The following is an 18,962-nucleotide window of genomic DNA, read 5'->3' on the forward strand; positions in this document are numbered from 1 at the left end:
CAGATGTCCACTTCACCAGCCTAGTTGAAAGGTGGTCAGATGTCCACTTCACCAGCCTAGTTGACAGGTGGTCAGATGTCCACTTCACCAGCCTAGTTGACAGGTGGTCAGATGTCCACTTCACCAGCCTGTGTCAACCACTTCACCAGCCTAGTTGACAGGTGGTCAGATGTCCACTTCACCAGCCTAGTTGACAGGTGGTCAGATGTCCACTTCACCAGCCTAGTTGAAAGGTGGTCAGATGTCCACTTCACCAGCCTAGTTGACAGGTGGTCAGATGTCCACTTCACCAGCCTAGTTGGCGGGTCAGATGTCCACTTCACCAGCCTAGTTGGCAGGTGGTCAGATGTCCACTTCACCAGCCTAGTTGACAGGTGGTCAGATGTCCACTTCACCAGCCTAGTTGGCAGGTGGTCAGATGTCCACTTCACCAGCCTAGTTGACAGGTGGTCAGATGTCCACTTCACCAGCCTAGTTGGCAGGTGGTCAGATGTCCACTTCACCAGCCTAGTTGAAAGGTGGTCAGATGTCCACTTCACCAGCCTAGTTGGCAGGTGGTCAGATGTCCACTTCACCAGCCTAGTTGACAGGTGGTCAGATGTCCACTTCACCAGCCTAGTTGGCGGGTCAGATGTCCACTTCACCAGCCTAGTTGGCAGGTGGTCAGATGTCCACTTCACCAGCCTAGTTGACAGGTGGTCAGATGTCCACTTCACCAGCCTAGTTGGCGGGTCAGATGTCCACTTCACCAGCCTAGTTGGCAGGTGGTCAGATGTCCACTTCACCAGCCTAGTTGGCAGGTGGTCAGATGTCCACTTCACCAGCCTAGTTGGCAGGTGGTCAGATGTCCACTTCACCAGCCTAGTTGGCAGGTGGTCAGATGTCCACTTCACCAGCCTAGTTGGCAGGTGGTCAGTGAGACTTTGTCGTTGTGTTTCTTGAATATTCACATTGTTTTGTTCACAAGCTAGGTTGTTTTTCTCCTAACTTTTGACTTTCATCAGCTAGGGAAGAAAAGACAAGGCTTCTACTAGTCAGACTCAATCTCACAGGCACTAACATGACTCCAGTGACGTTACCACGGTAACCTCCCGCCCTTAAAGGGGCAGGTGAACATTTTTGACGTCGTCTCTATGATATTTTGGTTAAAAGACTCGGGCCACGAAATGTTTAATTATTAAATTTACCACATTAGTTACCTCTTACGAGTAATAGATGTGTTGTTTCAGAGACATCACAAAGCTCATTATTTTTTCTTGGTGTAAGTTTAGTGTCCCAGACATATTTTGGCTGGCACACACACACTAGTCTAATAGGTAGTACTGGGGGTCGCAATAAAGGCCCCTCCGACGCCTGCTAGAGCAGCTCTCCACCTGCCCACAGTACGGCCCCCTCCCCCTGCCCACCGTAAGGCCCCCCCTCCCCACAGTACGGCCCCCCCTGCCCACCGTACGGCCCCCTCCCCCTGCCCACCGTACGCCCCCCCCGTACGCCCCCCCCCCTCCCCCACCGTACGGCCCCCCCCCTCCCCCACCGTACGGCCCCCCCTCCCACAGTAGTCAAGGGGTTTTACTCTCCATTACTCATGTTGTAGGGTCTAAACTTACCTAAACCAGTCCCAGTTGGGTCTCCTCCTTGGATCTGAAACACATTGGGAAATATATCTATTTACAAACATTGATGAATTAACAATGTGTTTGTTGTGGTAACAGGTGGTGAGTATAGTTAATTCTAGACAGGTGAGTCATAATGAATCAGTAGCGTCGAGACAGGTGAGTCATAATGAATCAGTAGCGTCGAGACAGGTGAGTCATAATGAATCAGTAGCGTCGAGACAGGTGAGTCATAATGAATCAGTAGCGTCGAGACAGGTGAGTCATAATGAATCAGTAGCGTCGAGACAGGTGAGTCATAATGAATCAGTAGTGTCGAGACAGGTGAGTCATAATGAATCAGTAGTGTCGAGACAGGTGAGTCATAATGAATCAGTAGCGTCGAGACAGGTGAGTCATAATGAAGCAGTAGTGTGTTTAGTCTCACCATGAAGTTCCTGATAGATCTGTGGAAGACAGTTCCGTCATAGTAACCCTTCTTACACAGCTTGGTGAAGTTCTCTCCTGCTTTAGGAACCTGGGCGAGAGAGCAGGAGGAGTTTTTAAAACCACAGTCCTGTACGAGACAAAGTTAAAGACCTGTCCTGTGTCACTCCACATCATATTTCCAGAAGGCTTGTTAATGGCTCCCCCCCTCACAGACTGATTTTAGCAGTCATACACCACGATTTTGCCGTCCCAGAGAGCATGTCCACGCCGTGTGACAAAGTCATAGGTCGTAAAGGATTGTCAGACGTCTTGGCTGGTTCAGTGAGACAGGGTCTAGGTCTGCTGGTTCAGTGAGACAGGGTCTAGGTCTGCTGGTTCAGTGAGACAGGGTCTAGGTCTGCTGGTTCAGTGAGACAGGGTCTAGGTCTGCTGGTTCAGTGAGACAGGGTCTAGGTCTGCTGGTTCAGTGAGACAGGGTCTAGGTCTGCTGGTTCAGTGAGACAGGGTCTAGGTCTGCTGGTTCAGTGAGACAGGGTCTAGGTCTGCTGGTTCAGTACCACTACGTCTTGGCTGGTTCAGTGAGACAGGGTCTAGGTCTGTTGGTTCAGTACCACTACGTCTTGGCTGGTTCAGTGAGACAGGGTCTAGGTCTGCTGATTCAGTGAGACAGGGTCTAGGTCTGCTGGTTCAGTACCACTACGTCTTGGCTGGTTCAGTACCACTACGTCTTGGCTGGTTCAGTGAGACAGGGTCTAGGTCTGCTGGTTCAGTACCACTACATCTTGGCTGGTTCAGAACCACTACGTCTTGGCTGGTTCAGTGAGACAGGGTCTAGGTCTGCTGGTTCAGTGAGACAGGGTCTAGGTCTGCTGGTTCAGTGAGACAGGGTCTAGGTCTGCTGGTTCAGTGAGACAGGGTCTAGGTCTGCTGGTTCAGAACCACTACGTCTTGGCTGGTTCAGTGAGACAGGGTCTAGGTCTGCTGGTTCAGTGAGACAGGGTCTAGGTCTGCTGGTTCAGTGAGACAGGGTCTAGGTCTGCTGGTTCAGTACCACTACATCTTGGCTGGTTCAGTGAGACAGGGTCTAGGTCTGCTGGTTAAGTACCACTACGCCTTGGCTGGTTCAGTGAGACAGGGTCTAGGTCTGTTGGTTCAGTACCACTACATCTTGGCTGGTTCAGTGAGACAGGGTCTAGGTCTGCTGGTTCAGTACCACTACATCTTGGGCTGGTTCAGTGAGACAGGGTCTAGGACTGCTGGTTCAGTACCACTACATCTTGGGCTGGTTCAGTGAGACAGGGTCTAGGTCTGCTGGTTCAGTACCACTACATCTTGGCTGGTTCAGAACCACTACGCCTTGGCTGGTTCAGTGAGACAGGGTCTAGGTCTGCTGGTTCAGTACCACTACGTCTTGGGCTGGTTCAGTGAGACAGGGTCTAGGTCTGCTGGTTCAGTACCACTACGTCTTGGGCTGGTTCAGTGAGACAGGGTCTAGGACTGCTGGTTCAGTACCACTACATCTTGGGCTGGTTCAGTGAGACAGGGTCTAGGTCTGCTGGTTCAGTACCACTACGTCTTGGCTGCTTCAGAACCACTACGCCTTGGCTGGTTCAGTGAGACAGGGTCTAGGTCTGCTGGTTCAGTACCACTACGTCTTGGCTGGTTCAGTAACACTACATCTTGGCTGGTTCAGTTAGACAGGGTCTAGGTCTGCTGGTTCAGTGAGACAGGGTCTAGGTCTGCTGGTTCAGTGAGACAGGGTCTAGGTCTGCTGGTTCAGTACCACTACGTTTTGGCTGGTTCAGTGAGACAGGGTCTAGGTCTGCTGGTTCAGTGAGACAGGGTCTAGGTCTACTGGTTCAGTACCACTACGTCTTGGCTGGTTCAGTACCACTACGTCTTGGCTGGTTCAGTACTACTACGTCTTGGCTGGTTCAGTAACACTACGTCTTGGCTCCTCGTTCAGTGAGACAGGGTCTAGGACTGCTGGTTCAGTACCACTACGTCTTGGCTCCTGGTTCAGTACCACTACGTCTTGGCTCCTCGTTCCGTGAGGTCGTAGGCGCCCACAAAGTTCTGGCAGTGCATTCATCGTGTAGTGTGGCTGGTGATACGAGCCAATCCCGGTGACTGGTCAATAGGAACACGGCTGGCACACAATAATACGATTATTCTGAATAGAACGATTTATATAATAGTTGGATTTAAAAATGCTAACATGCTGTGTCGGAAGAAGGATTTCCCTGATAATCTTGTTTTCGTGACATCTGAAAATCAGGCTACCTGATGGGGTTCATACATTCACAAAATCACCAATTATAATGAACGTTCTACAACAGCGACAATGTTATTTTGGAAGTGAATTGATTATGAGGGAAAACCATGCATGGAGGGAGGAGGAGAGCGAGAGAGAGAGCGAGAGCGAGAGAGAGAGAGAGAGGGAGAGCAAGGGAGGGAGGGAGGGAGAGGAGGGAGGAGAGAGGGAGGAGGGAGGAGAGAGGGAGGAGGGAGGAGAGAGGGAGGAGAGAGGGAAGAGGGAGGAGAGAGGGAGGGAGGGAGGGAGGAGAGGGGGAGGAGAGAGGGAAGAAAGAGGGAGGAGAGAGGGAAGAGGGAGGAGAGAGGGGGAGGGCTGGACGAGGGAAATGGAACACACTATCCCACCATGGCAAGAGCCATGTTGGACTAAAGTGAACTACGAAGGACCACACACCTTGTCACAGTACAGCTCCAGGTTGATGTCTCCCTTGTTGGTGTGGAGCCGAACATAGCCTTTCTTCTTCACATAGGAATAACGCACCGTGTCGTCTGAGATGGCATCTACAACAACCAGAAAAAACATCATGTGTTCCTCAAAACACAGACATGTTGCTGAGCTGTTCTCTGAGTGGAGAGACCACCAGAGACTACTAACCAACGCAGTGTGTTGTTACCAGAGACTACTAACCAACGCAGTGTGTTGTTACCAGAGACTACTAACCCGCAGTGTGTTGTTACCAGAGACTACTAACCAACGCAGTGTGTTGTTACCAGAGACTACTAACCAACGCAGTGTGTTGTTACCAGAGACTACTAACCAACGCAGTGTGTTGTTACCAGAGACTACTAACCAACGCAGTGTGTTGTTACCAGAGACTACTAACCCGCAGTGTGTTGTTACCAGAGACTACTAACCAACGCAGTGTGTTGTTACCAGAGACTACTAACCAACGCAGTGTGTTGTTACCAGAGACTACTAACCCAGTGTGTTGTTACCAGAGGCTACTAACCCAGTGTGTTGTTACCAGAGACTACTAACCCAGTGTGTTGTTACCAGAGGCTACTAACCCAGTGTGTTGTTACCAGAGACTACTAACCCAGTGTGTTGTTACCAGAGGCTACTAACCCAGTGTGTTGTTACCAGAGACTACTAACCCAGTGTGTTGTTACCAGAGACTACTAACCCAGTGTGTTGTTACCAGAGGCTACTAACCCGCAGTGTGTTGTTACCACCAGAGGCTACTAACCCGCAGTGTGTTGTTACCAGAGACTACTAACCCGCAGTGTGTTGTTACCACCAGAGACTACTAACCCGCAGTGTGTTCGGTAGCAGGGGTCATGGCTGTGGAGGTGAAGGAAGCAGACACTCTGCCAGTAGAGTAATGAGCCTAGGGGAGGGAGAGAAAACAGTTAGTACCCTACACACTAAACCCTTAGCCCCTAGATACTCTGCCTGTAAACCCGAGGGAGGGAGGTGAGTCATTGGTCCTGTCAATAACACCTTGCCTTCGACACTGAACACCTAGGCTCTACAGCCCAACAGATCTACAGCTCTACAATCCTAAAGCCCTACAGCCCAACAGATCTACAGCCCAACAGCTCTCCAACAGCTCTACAGGCCTACAGCTCTCCAACAGCTCTACAGGCCTACAGCTCTACAACAGCTCTACAGGCCTACAGCTCTACAGCTCTACAGGCCTATAGCTCTACAGGCCTATAGCTCTACAGGCCTATAGCTCTACAGGCCTATAGCTCTACAGGCCTATAGCTCTACAGCTCTACAGGCCTACAGCTCTACAGCTCTACAGGCCTACAGCTCTACAGGCCTACAGCCCAAATCAAATCAAATCAAATTTTATTTGTCACATACACATGGTTAGCAGATGTTAATGCGAGTGTAGCGAAATGCTTGTGCTTCTAGTTCCGACAATGCAGTAATAACAAGTAATCTAACTAACAATTCCAAACTACTGTCTTGTACACAGTGTAAGGGGATAAAGAATATGTACATAAGGATATATGAATGAGTGATGGTACAGAGCAGCATAGGCAAGATACAGTAGATGGTATCGGGTACAGTATGTATAAATGAGATGAGTATGTAAACAAAGTGGCATAGTATAGTATAAAGTGGCTAGTGATACATGTATTACATAAGGATACCGTCGATGATATAGAGTACAGTATATACGTATGCGTATGAGATGAATAATGTAGGGTAAGTAACATTTATATAAGGTAGCATTGTTTAAAGTGGCTAGTGATATATTTACATCATTTCCCATCAATTCCCATTATTAAAGTGGCTGGAGTTGAGTCAGTGTCAGTGTGTTGGCAGCAGCCACTCAGTGTTAGTGGTGGCTGTTTAACAGTCTGATGGCCTTGAGATAGAAGCTGTTTTTCAGTCTCTCGGTCCCAGCTTTGATGCACCTGTACTGACCTCGCCTTCTGGATGATAGCGGGGTGAACAGGCAGTGGCTCGGGTGGTTGATGTCCTTGATGATCTTTATGGCCTTCCTGTGACATCGGGTGGTGTAGGTGTCCTGGAGGGCAGGTAGTTTGCCCCCGGTGATGCGTTGTGCAGACCTCACTACCCTCTGGAGAGCCTTACGGTTGAGGGCGGTGCAGTTGCCATACCAGGCGGTGATACAGCCCGCCAGGATGCTCTCGATTGTGCATCTGTAGAAGTTTGTGAGTGCTTTTGGTGACAAGCCGAATTTCTTCAGCCTCCTGAGGTTGAAGAGGCGCTGCTGCGCCTTCTTCACGATGCTGTCTGTGTGAGTGGACCAATTCAGTTTGTCTGTGATGTGTATGCCGAGGAACTTAAAACTTGCTACCCTCTCCACTACTGTTCCATCGATGTGGATAGGGGGGTGTTCCCTCTGCTGTTTCCTGAAGTCCACAATCATCTCCTTAGTTTTGTTGACGTTGAGTGTGAGGTTGTTTTCCTGACACCACACTCCGAGGGCCCTCACCTCCTCCCTGTAGGCCGTCTCATCGTTGTTGGTAATCAAGCCTACCACTGTTGTGTCGTCCGCAAACTTGATGATTGAGTTGGAGGCGTGCGTGGCCACGCAGTCGTGGGTGAACAGGGAGTACAGGAGAGGGCTCAGAACGCAACCTTGTGGGGCCCCAGTGTTGAGGATCAGCGGGGAGGAGATGTTGTTGCCTACCCTCACCACCTGGGGGCGGCCCGTCAGGAAGTCCAGTACCCAGTTGCACAGGGCGGGGTCGAGACCCAGGGTCTCGAGCTTGATGACGAGCTTGGAGGGTACTATGGTGTTGAATGCCGAGCTGTAGTCGATGAACAGCATTCTCACATAGGTATTCCTCTTGTCCAGATGGGTTAGGGCAGTGTGCAGTGTGGTTGAGATTGCATCGTCTGTGGACCTATTTGGGCGGTAAGCAAATTGGAGTGGGTCTAGGGTGTCAGGTAGGGTGGAGGTGATATGGTCCTTGACTAGTCTCTCAAAGCACTTCATGATGACGGATGTGAGTGCTACGGGGCGGTAGTCATTTAGCTCAGTTACCTTAGCTTTCTTGGGAACAGGAACAATGGTGGCCCTCTTGAAGCATGTGGGAACAGCAGACTGGTATAGGGATTGATTGAATATGTCCGTAAACACACCGGCCAGCTGGTCTGCGCATGCTCTGAGGGCGCGGCTGGGGATGCCATCTGGGCCTGCAGCCTTGCGAGGGTTAACACGTTTAAATGTCTTACTCACCTCGGCTGCAGTGAAGGAGAGACCGCATGTTTTCGTTGCAGGCCGTGTCAGTGGCACTGTATTGTCCTCAAAGCGGGCAAAAAAGTTATTTAGTCTGCCTGGGAGCAAGACATCCTGGTCCGTGACGGGGCTGGTTTTCTTTTTGTAATCCGTGATTGACTGTAGACCCTGCCACATGCCTCTTGTGTCTGAGCCGTTGAATTGAGATTCTACTTTGTCTCTGTACTGGCGCTTAGCTTGTTTGATAGCCTTGCGGAGGGAATAGCTGCACTGTTTGTATTCGGTCATGTTACCAGACACCTTGCCCTGATTAAAAGCAGTGGTTCGCGCTTTCAGTTTCACACGAATGCTGCCATCAATCCACGGTTTCTGGTTAGGGAATGTTTTAATCGTTGCTATGGGAACGACATCTTCAACGCACGTTCTAATGAACTCGCACACCGAATCAGCGTATTCGTCAATGTTGTTATCTGACGCAATACGAAACATCTCCCAGTCCACGTGATGGAAGCAGTCTTGGAGTGTGGAGTCAGCTTGGTCGGACCAGCGTTGGACAGACCTCAGCGTGGGAGCCTCTTGTTTTAGTTTCTGTCTGTAGGCAGGGATCAACAAAATGGAGTCGTGGTCAGCTTTTCCGAAAGGGGGGCGGGGCAGGGCCTTATATGCGTCGCGGAAGTTAGAGTAACAATGGTCCAAGGTCTTTCCTCCCCTGGTTGCGCAATCGATATGCTGATAAAATTTGGGGAGTCTTGTTTTCAGATTAGCCTTGTTAAAATCCCCAGCTACAATGAATGCAGCCTCCGGATAAATTGTTTCCAGTTTGCAGAGAGTTAAATAAAGTTCGTTCAGAGCCATCGATGTGTCTGCTTGGGGGGGGATATATACGGCTGTGATTATGATCGAAGAGAATTCTCTTGGTAGATAATGCGGTCTACATTTGATTGTGAGGAATTCTAAATCAGGTGAACAGAAGGATTTGAGTTCCTGTATGTTTCTTTCATCGCACCATGTCACGTTAGTCATAAGGCATACGCCCCCGCCCCTCTTTTTACCAGAAAGATGTTTTTTCCTGTCTGCGCGATGCGTGGAGAAACCTGTTGGCTGCACCGCTTCGGATTGCGTCTCTCCAGTAAGCCACGTTTCCGTGAAGCAAAGAACGTTACAGTCTCTGATGTCCCTCTGGAATGCTACCCTTGCTCGGATTTCATCAACCTTGTTGTCAAGAGACTGGACATTGGCAAGAAGAATGCTAGGGAGTGGTGCGCGCTGTGCCCGTCTCCGGAGTCTGACCAGTAGACCGCCTCGTTTCCCTCTCTTTCGGAGTCGTTTTTTTGAGTCGCTGCATAGGATCCACTCCTTTGTCCTGTTTGTAAGGCAGAACACAGGATCCGCGTCGCGAAAAACATATTCTTGGTCGTACTGATGGTGAGTTGATGCTGATCTTATATTCAGTAGTTCTTCTCGACTGTATGTAATGAAACCTAAGATGACCTGGGGTACTAATGTAAGAAATAACACGTAAAAAAACAAAAAACTGCATAGTTTCCTAGGAACGCGAAGCGAGGCGGCCATCTCTGTCGGCGCCGGAATTGCGTTGCCCTACAACAGCTCTACAGGCCTACAGCTCTACAGGCCTACAGCTCTACAGCTCTACAGCCCTACAACAGCTCTACAGGCCTACAGCTCTACAGCCCTACAACAGCTCTACAGGCCTACAGCAGCTCTACAGGCCTACAGCTCTACAGGCCTACAGCTCTACAGCCCTACAGCTCTACAGCCCTATAGCTCTATAGCTCTACAGGCCTACAGCTCTACAGGCCTACAGCTTATGGCCAGCAGTAGTGCACTGCTCCAACATTCCTGTTTCCCAGAAGTAGGACACGGCAGAACAGTGGGAACGTCACCTGGGCTGAGCAGTGACCTCTTAGAACGTTAACAACACCCAGACAGACTGACGTTACCATGGTGACTCCCCTCACACCAACATCTTTCAGCCCAGCCACCAATGAGGAAAACACTGACTAGGTACAGACTCAGAGAGGACAGTCTGGCTATAGAGACCGGTCGTCACAGACAGACCTGGCTGTCCAGAGAGGACAGTCTGGCTATAGAGACCGGTCGTCACAGACAAACCTGGCTGTCCAGAGAGGACAGTCTGGCTAGAGACCAGTCGTCACAGACAAACCTGGCTGCCCAGAGAGGACAGTCTGGCTATAGAGACCGGTCGTCACAGACAGACCTGGCTGTCCAGAGAGGACAGTCTGGCTATAGAGACCGGTCGTCACAGACAAACCTGGCTGTCCAGAGAGGACAGTCTGGCTATAGAGACCGGTCGTCACAGACAAACCTGGCTGCCCAGAGAGGACAGTCAGGCTGCCCACAGAGCACAGTCAGGCTGCCCACAGAGCACAGTCTGGCTGCCCACAGAGCACAGTCTGGCTGCCCACAGAGCACAGTCTGGCTGCCCACAGAGCACAGTCTGGCTGCCCACAGAGCACAGTCTGGCTGCCCACAGAGCACAGTCTGGCTGCCCACAGAGCACAGTCTGTTTCCACTACTACTATCATTGTTACCTTATTAATGACAGACAGAGACAGACAGACCAGACAGGATAGAGAGGGTTACAGACAGACAGAGACAGGATAGAGGGTTACAGGTAGACAAGACAGACAGGATAGAGAGGGTTACAGGTAGACAGGACAGACAGGATAGAGAGGGTTACAGGCAGACAGGACAGACAGGATAGAGAGGGTTACAGACAGATAGACAGGATAGAGAGGGTTACAGGCAGACAGACAGACAGGATAGAGAGGGTTACAGACAGACAGACAGGGGTCAGTGTCATCACCGCGTTAAGTTTGTCTGTCTTCTTGGCCTGTGGTTCCTTCATGGTGGAGGCCAGTAGAGCGTCTCCTTTATAATCCTTATAGAGCTCAGCCAGGGTCTCTCTGGTCTCCATGTTCGTACTGTTCAGGTGGTAACCAGGGTCCAGCTTAGCCTTCTCCTCATCTACACACAGCAAAAACATTGGAGTTTAGAAAAACAACTTCCTCCTCAACGCCATCTCAAACAGGAACATCCAGAGAGGTCCTTCCATCAAACATCCCCTACCCCCTATATAGTGCACTACTTCAGACCAGAACCTTATGGCCCCCTACTTCAGACCAGAGCCCTATGGCCCCCTACTTCAGACCAGAGCCCTATGGCCCCCTACTTCAGACCAGAGCCCTATGGCCCCCTACTTCAGACCAGAGCCCTATGGCCCCCTACTTCAGACCAGAGCCCTATGGCCCCCTACTTCAGACCAGAGCCCTATGGCCCCCTACTTCAGACCAGAGCCCTATGGCCCCCTACTTCAGACCAGAGCCCTATGGCCCCCTACTTCAGACCAGAGCCCTATGGCCCCCTACTTCAGACCAGAGCCCTATGGCCCCCTACTTCAGACCAGAGCCCTATGGCCCCCTACTTTAGAAGAGAGCCCTATGGCCCCCTACATAGTGCACTACTTTAGATCAGAACCCTATGGTGCAATAGATAGGGAATAGTTGACCATTTGGGACTCAGGCCCAACAGTTACCCACCAGGGTCCAGTACTTTGAGGTTGTTCTTGACGTGGAAGAAGTCCGAGACATTGAACTTATCCAGGTTGGTTGGATCCTGTCGTGTAGAAACAAACACCAGAAACAGTTAAGGACTCAGGACTACATTTTACAACCTGAATCCTACATTTCCCATGATGCTTATAGCAGGCTTCAGGCTCAGAACAGACACATCCATATTGAATACCTGCAGGGTGATGATGTCCTGTCTGGTGAAAGGTTCATCAGAGAGCAGGTCTCTGTAACACTTCGTCTTGACGTTGAGCTGTTCCACAGCCTGAGGTAAAGACACTTCTTAGAAACAACGTGTGGAATCATCATCATCATCAGGTGGGTGCTAATTTAACCTTTATTTAACTAGGCAAGTCAACACATTCTTATTTTCAATGACGGCCTAGGAACAGTGGGTTAACTGCCTTGTTCAGGGACAGAATGACAGATTCTAACCACTAGGCTACCTGCTGGTTACTAGTCCAACACTAACCACTAGGCTACCTGCTGGTTACTAGTCCAACACTAACCACTAGGCTACCTGCTGGTTACTAGTCCAACACTAACCACTAGGCTACCTGCTGGTTACTAGTCCAACACTAACCACTAGGCTACCTGCTGGTTACTAGTCCAACACTCTAACCACTAGGCTACCTGCTGGTTACTAGTCCAACACTCTAACCACTAGGCTACCTGCTGGTTACTAGTCCAACACTCTAACCACTAGGCTACCTGCTGGTTACTAGTCCAACACTCTAACCACTAGGCTACCTGCTGGTTACTAGTCCAACACTAACCACTAGGCTACCTGCTGGTTACTAGTCCAACACTAACCACTAGGCTACCTGCTGGTTACTAGTCCAACACTAACCACTAGGCTACCTGCTGGTTACTAGTCCAACACTAACCACTAGGCTACCTGCTGGTTACTAGTCCAACACTCTAACCACTAGGCTACCTGCTGGTTACTAGTCCAACACTCTAACCACTAGGCTACCTGCTGGTTACTAGTCCAACACTCTAACCACTAGGCTACCTGCTGGTTACTAGTCCAACACTCTAACCACTAGGCTACCTGCTGGTTACTAGTCCAACACTAACCACTAGGCTACCTGCTGGTTACTAGTCCAACACTAACCACTAGGCTACCTGCTGGTTACTAGTCCAACACTAACCACTAGGCTACCTGCTGGTTACTAGTCCAACACTAACCACTAGGCTACCTGCTGGTTACTAGTCCAACACTAACCACTAGGCTACCTGCTGGTTACTAGTCCACCACTAACCACTAGGCTACCTGCTGGTTACTAGTCCACCACTAACCACTAGGCTACCTGCTGGTTACTAGTCCACCACTAACCACTAGGCTACCTGCTGGTTACTAGTCCACCACTAACCACTAGGCTACCTGCTGGTTACTAGTCCACCACTAACCACTAGGCTACCTGCTGGTTACTAGTCCAACACTAACCACTAGGCTACCTGCTGGTTACTAGTCCAACACTAACCACTAGGCTACCTGCTGGTTACTAGTCCAACACTAACCACTAGGCTACCTGCTGGTTACTAGTCCAACACTAACCACTAGGCTACCTGCTGCCCCTTATATTCCAGAGGAGTTTGGCTTAAATGTGGAAGACACATTTCAGTTGAATTCATTCAGTTGTATAACTGACTAGGTACCCCCCTTTCCCTTTTAATAGTGTTGTAGCTGTGGTAATACCATTATAACTGACTAGGTATCCCCCTTTTAATAGTGTTGTAGCTGTGGTAAAACCATTATAACTGACTAGGTACCCCCCTTTCCCTTTTAATAGTGTTGTAGCTGTGATAAAACCATTATAACTGACTAGGTATCCCCCTTTTAATAGTGTTGTAGCTGTGGTAAAACCATTATAACTGACTAGGTACCCCCCTTTTAATAGTGTTGTAGCTGTGGTAAAACCATTATAACTGACTAGGTACCCCCCTTTTAATAGTGTTGTAGCTGTGGTAAAACCATTATAACTGACTAGGTACCCCCCTTTTAATAGTGTTGTAGCTGTGGTAAAACCATTATAACTGACTAGGTACCCCCCTTTCCCTTTTAATAGTGTTGTAGCTGTGGTAAAACCATTATAACTGACTAGGTACCCCCCTTTCCCTTTTAATAATGTTGTAGCTGTGGTAAAACCATTATAACTGACTAGGTACCCCCCTTTCCCTTTTAATAGTGTTGTAGCTGTGGTAAAACCATTATAACTGACTAGGTACCCCCCTTTTAATAGTGTTGTAGCTGTGGTAAAACCATTATAACTGACTAGGTATCCCCCTTTTAATAGTGTTGTAGCTGTGGTAAAACCATTATAACTGACTAGGTATCCCCCTTTTAATAGTGTTGTAGCTGTGGTAAAACCATTATAACTGACTAGGTACCCCCCTTTCCCTTTTAATAGATTTGTAGCTGTGGTAAAACCATTATAACTGACTAGGTACCCCCCTTTTAATAGTGTTGTAGCTGTGGTAATACCATTATAACTGACTAGGTACCCCCATTTCCCTTTTAATAATGTTGTAGCTGTGGTAAAACCATTATAACTGACTAGGTACCCCCCTTTCCCTTTTAATAGTGTTGTAGCTGTGGTAAAACCATCATAACTGACTAGGTACCCCCCTTTCCCTTTTAATAGTGTTGTAGCTGTGGTAAAACCATTATAACTGACTAGGTACCCCCCTTTCCCTTTTAATAGTGTTGTAGCTGTGGTAAAACCATTATAACTGACTAGGTACCCCCATTTCCCTTTTAATAATGTTGTAGCTGTGGTAAAACCATTATAACTGACTAGGTACCCCCCTTTCCCTTTTAATAGTGTTGTAGCTGTGGTAAAACCATTATAACTGACTAGGTACCCCCCTTTCCCTTTTAATAGTGTTGTAGCTGTGGTAAAACCATTATAACTGACTAGGTACCCCCCCTTTCCCTTTTAATAGTGTTGTAGCTGTGGTAAAACCATTATAACTGACTAGGTACCCCCTTTTTAATAGTGTTGTAGCTGTGGTAAAACCATTATAACTGACTAGGTACCCCCCTTTTAATAGTGTTGTAGCTGTGGTAAAACCATTATAACTGACTAGGTACCCCCCTGTTTCCTTTCCCTAGATTTGTCCTATTTCACACCAGTGTGTATTAATATACATGTGAATTGGAAATGTGTTTTGTTGCATATCCCAACTCCCCCTTGAGACGCCCTCAGAGAGTGGGGTCACGGCCAGGGTCAATCATCACCTACGGCGACCCTGGGGCAGTCAGGGTTGAGAGTCTTGCTCTAATGCACGTCGGCAGATTTTTATCTTCCTGGTTCGATCCAGTGACCTTTCGCTTACTGGCCCATCGCGTTAACCTCGCGTGTGTGTGTGTGTGTGTGTGTGTGTGTTAAAACCCCCCAGAATATCTTACCTCGTGAGAGAACACATTGCCAGTGAGCTTGTTGGTGACGATATGGGAGTTGTTTGTGAAGACTGTGTACAGGACGGGACAGTGGTATTTACCTGGCCAAATGAAAAAGTAGGGTAGTTACCATGACGCTACCGCGGTCAGTTAGCAGTCTGTCCTACGATGACGGCCCCGTGGTCAGTTAGCAGTCTGTCCTACGATGACGGCCCCGTTGTTAGTTAGCAGTCTGTCCTACGATGACGCTCCTGTGGTCAGTTATCAGTCTGTCCTACGATGACGGCCCCGCGGTCAGTTAGCAGTCTGTCCTACGATGACGGCCCCGCGGTCAGTTAGCAGTCTGTCCTACGATAACACTCCCGTGGTCAGTTAGCAGTCTGTCCTACGAAGACGCTCCTGTGGTCAGTTAGCAGTCTGTCCTACGATGACAGTTCTGCAGTCAGTTAGACTTGAGACTAAAGTTGGGAATGAAGGTCGTTCAGAACGCTTTGAATATCACTGAAAAACCTACCATCGTTGTTCTTGGCGAAGTTTAGCTTGATGAGGGACTTCGCTTCCAGTTTCTGAGGGAGAAGAGAAGGAATGAGAATGTGCCTTTGAATGAAGAGATAAAACTGTCCAGTTTGAGTATTTGTTGCAGCTCGTTCCAGTCGCTAGCTGCAGTGAACAGAAAAGTGGAGCGACCCAGGGATATGTTTGCTTTGGGGACCTTTAACAGAATGTGACTGGTAGAACGGGTGTTGTATGTGGAGGATGAGGGCTGCAGTAGGTATCTCAGATAGGGGGGGGGGAGGGGGGGGGGGGGGGGTGAGGCCTAAGAGGGTTTTATAAATAAGCATCAACCAGTGGGTCTTGCGACGGGTATACAGAGATGATCAGTTTACAGAGGAGTATAGAGAGCAGTGATGTGTCCTATTTTATTTTTTTTATCCGTTATTTTACCAGGTAAGTTGACCGAGAACACGTTCTCCTTTACAGCAACGACCTGGGGAATAGTTACAGGGGAGAGGAGGGGGGGGATGAATGAGCCAATTGTAAGCTATTGGTGGCAAATCTGATGGCCGAATGGTAAAGAACATCTAATAATGTACTGGCTCAAATTGATGATTCATTATTTATAAAGGAGCCCATTGGTTTTCTACCCTAAGTTGAAGAGGCAATGTTCTAATACATTTTAAAACACACAAGAGACCAGCTAAATGGACAGTGTGGAGCTGTACCAGGAACAGCGGCCTCTAATGGTCAAATACGGGTACTTTATGGTAAATAATGCTGGAGACTAAAATGACTAATTTACTCTGAGTGGTTTAAATGGTTTTTTTTTTTTTTTAGATAGACGCAGGAGTGGCTTCGGGACAAGTTTATGAATGTCCGTGTGTGGCCCAGCCAGAGCCCAGTCTTGAACCCGAGCGATCATATGTGGAGACCTGAGAATAGCTGTGCAGCGACACTCCCCATTCAACCTGACAGCTTGAGAGTATCAGCCGAGAAGAATGGGAGGAACTTCCCAAATACAGATGTGCCAAGCTTGCAGCGTCAAACCCAGGAAGACTAGAGGCTGTAATCGCTGCCAAAGGTGCTTCAACAAAGTACTGAGTCAAGGGTCTGAATACTCACAGTTGAAGTCTGAAGTTTACATACACTTAGGTTGGAGTCATTAAAACTCCTTTTTCAACCACTACCCTAATTTCTTGTTAACAAACTATAGTTTTGGCAAGTCGGTTAGGACATCTACTTTGTGCATGACAAATCATTTTTTCCAACAATTGTTTACAGACAGATTATTTCACTGTATCACAATTCCAGTGGGTCAGAAGTTTACATACACTAAGTTGACTGTGCCTTTAAACAGCTAGGAAAATTCCAGAAAATTATGTCTTGGCTTTAGAAGCTTCTGATAGGCTAATTGACATAATTTGAGTCAATTGGAGGTGTACCTGTGGATGTATTTCAAGGCCTACCTTCAAACTCAGTGCTTCTTTGCTTGACATCATGGGAAAATCAACAGAAATCAGCCAAGACCTCATAAAATAAATTGGAGACCTCCACAAGTCTGGTTCATCCTTGGGAGCAATTTCCAAATGCCTGAAGGTACCATGTTCATCGGTACAAACAATAGTAAGCAAGTATAAACACCATGGGACCATGCAGCCGTCATACCGCTCAGGAAGGAGACGTGTTCTGTCTCCTAGAGATGAACGTGCTTTGGTGCAAAAAGTGCAAATCAATCCCAGAACAGCAGCAAAGGACATTGTGAAGATGTTGGAGGAAACAGGTACAAAAGTATCTATATCCACAGTAAAACAAGTCCTATATCGACATAACCTGAAAGGCAGCTCAGCAAGGAAGAAGCCACTGCTCCAAAACAGCCATGGTCTGATGAAACAAAAATAGAACTGTTTGGCCATAATCACCATCGTTATGTTTGGAGGAAAAAGGGGGAGGCTTGCAAGCAGAAGAGCACCATCCAAACCGTGAAGCACGGGGGTGGCAGCATCATGTTGTGGGGGTGCTTAGCTGCAGGAGGGACTGGTGCACTTCACAAAATAGATGGAATGATGAGGAAGGAAAGTTGTGGATATATTGAAGCAACATCTCAAGACATCAGACAGGAAGTTAAAGCTTGGTCACAAATGGGTCTTCCAAATGGACAATGACCCCAAAGAAACTTCCAAAGTTGTGGCAAAGTGGCTAAGGGACAACAAAGTCAAGGTATTGGAGTGGCCATCACAAAGCCCTGACCTCAATCCAATAGAAAATGTGTGGGCAGAACTGAAAAAGCATGTGTGAGAAAGGAGGCCTTACAAACCTGACTCAGTTACACCAGCTCTGTCAGGAGGAAATGGGCCAAAATTCACCCAACTTATTGTGGGAAGCTTGTGGAAGGCCACATGAAACGTTTGACCCAAGTTAAATGATTTAAAGGCAATGCTACCAAATACTAATTGAGTGTTTGTAAACTTCTGACCCACTGGGAATGTGATGAAAGAAAAGATTCTCTACTATTATTCTGACATTTCACATTCTTAAAATAAAGTGGTGATCCTAACTGACCTAAGACAGGGAATTTTTACTAGGATTAAATGTCAGGAATTGTGAAAAATGTAGTTTAAATGTATTTGGCTGAGGTGTATGTAAACTTACATACAGTTGAAGTCGGAAATGTGATATTTCTATATTTTTAATTATAAATTTGTAAACATTTCTAAAAATCTGTTTTTGCCTTGTCATTATGGGGTAGTGTGTGTAGATTAATGAGGAAAACAACTATTTAATACATTTTATTATATGGCTAACAAAATGTGTGAAAAGTCATGGGGTCTGAATACTTTCCGAATGCACCGTCTATCTTCACGAACGAGAATACATTAGATAGTATGAAGAACCAATACGCCAAGACGCAGCTCCATACTACTTGTCAAACAAAGAACTGTCACTGTATACTGGTCGTTTTTGTATTTAATTTAAGTGTTGTTGGGGTGGGATTGGTGTGTGTGTGTGGGGGGGGTCCATTTGATACAACTTACCCATTAGAAGGAAGAAGTTTGGTCCAAATTGGATGTTGGATATAATATTGAATACTATCCAAATACTATAATTATTTTTTATTATTTAAATGCCAATTTGGGTGCAATCAATTACCTTAATTTATCAGAGATCACATTAAAAACTTTTACAAAATAATGCTTCAGAAATTATAATCATCTGTTACTAACTACAGAAACGATTTCAGAACAGGCTCAGATGGCGGAAGCTGAAATCCTCTTTCTTGTGCTTTGAGGTGGAACGACACCTGAATTATTCCTTCACAAGTGGAGAGAGAGCAAGAGCCTCAGCAGGACTAGTCCAGACGTATCTAGAACAGGGATAGACAACCACAGCAGGACTAGTCCAGACTTATCTAGAACAGGGATAAACA

At 47.8% G+C, this 18,962-nt stretch overlaps 1 protein-coding gene across 1 annotated transcript in view; it reads right to left on the reverse strand.

Annotated features, from left to right (window-relative positions):
• The window catches only part of LOC139396944 (RING-type E3 ubiquitin-protein ligase PPIL2-like), a 37,030-nt gene that overhangs the window by 14,617 nt on the left and 3,451 nt on the right, over positions 1-18,962 (reverse strand). Inside the window, exons 6-14 of the mRNA XM_071143877.1 lie at positions 15,555-15,606; positions 15,050-15,141; positions 11,810-11,899; positions 11,605-11,680; positions 10,872-11,032; positions 5,611-5,686; positions 4,753-4,859; positions 2,041-2,130; positions 1,608-1,641 (exon numbers count right to left, since the gene is read on the reverse strand). Of these exons, the coding sequence (XP_070999978.1) occupies positions 1,608-1,641; positions 2,041-2,130; positions 4,753-4,859; positions 5,611-5,686; positions 10,872-11,032; positions 11,605-11,680; positions 11,810-11,899; positions 15,050-15,141; positions 15,555-15,606 (778 nt within the window). The remainder of the gene's footprint in view (positions 1-1,607; positions 1,642-2,040; positions 2,131-4,752; positions 4,860-5,610; positions 5,687-10,871; positions 11,033-11,604; positions 11,681-11,809; positions 11,900-15,049; positions 15,142-15,554; positions 15,607-18,962) is intronic.

This window comes from Oncorhynchus clarkii, unplaced genomic scaffold (assembly GCF_045791955.1).
Source record: "Oncorhynchus clarkii lewisi isolate Uvic-CL-2024 unplaced genomic scaffold, UVic_Ocla_1.0 unplaced_contig_9982_pilon_pilon, whole genome shotgun sequence".
NCBI classification, from domain to species: Eukaryota; Metazoa; Chordata; class Actinopteri; order Salmoniformes; family Salmonidae; genus Oncorhynchus; species Oncorhynchus clarkii.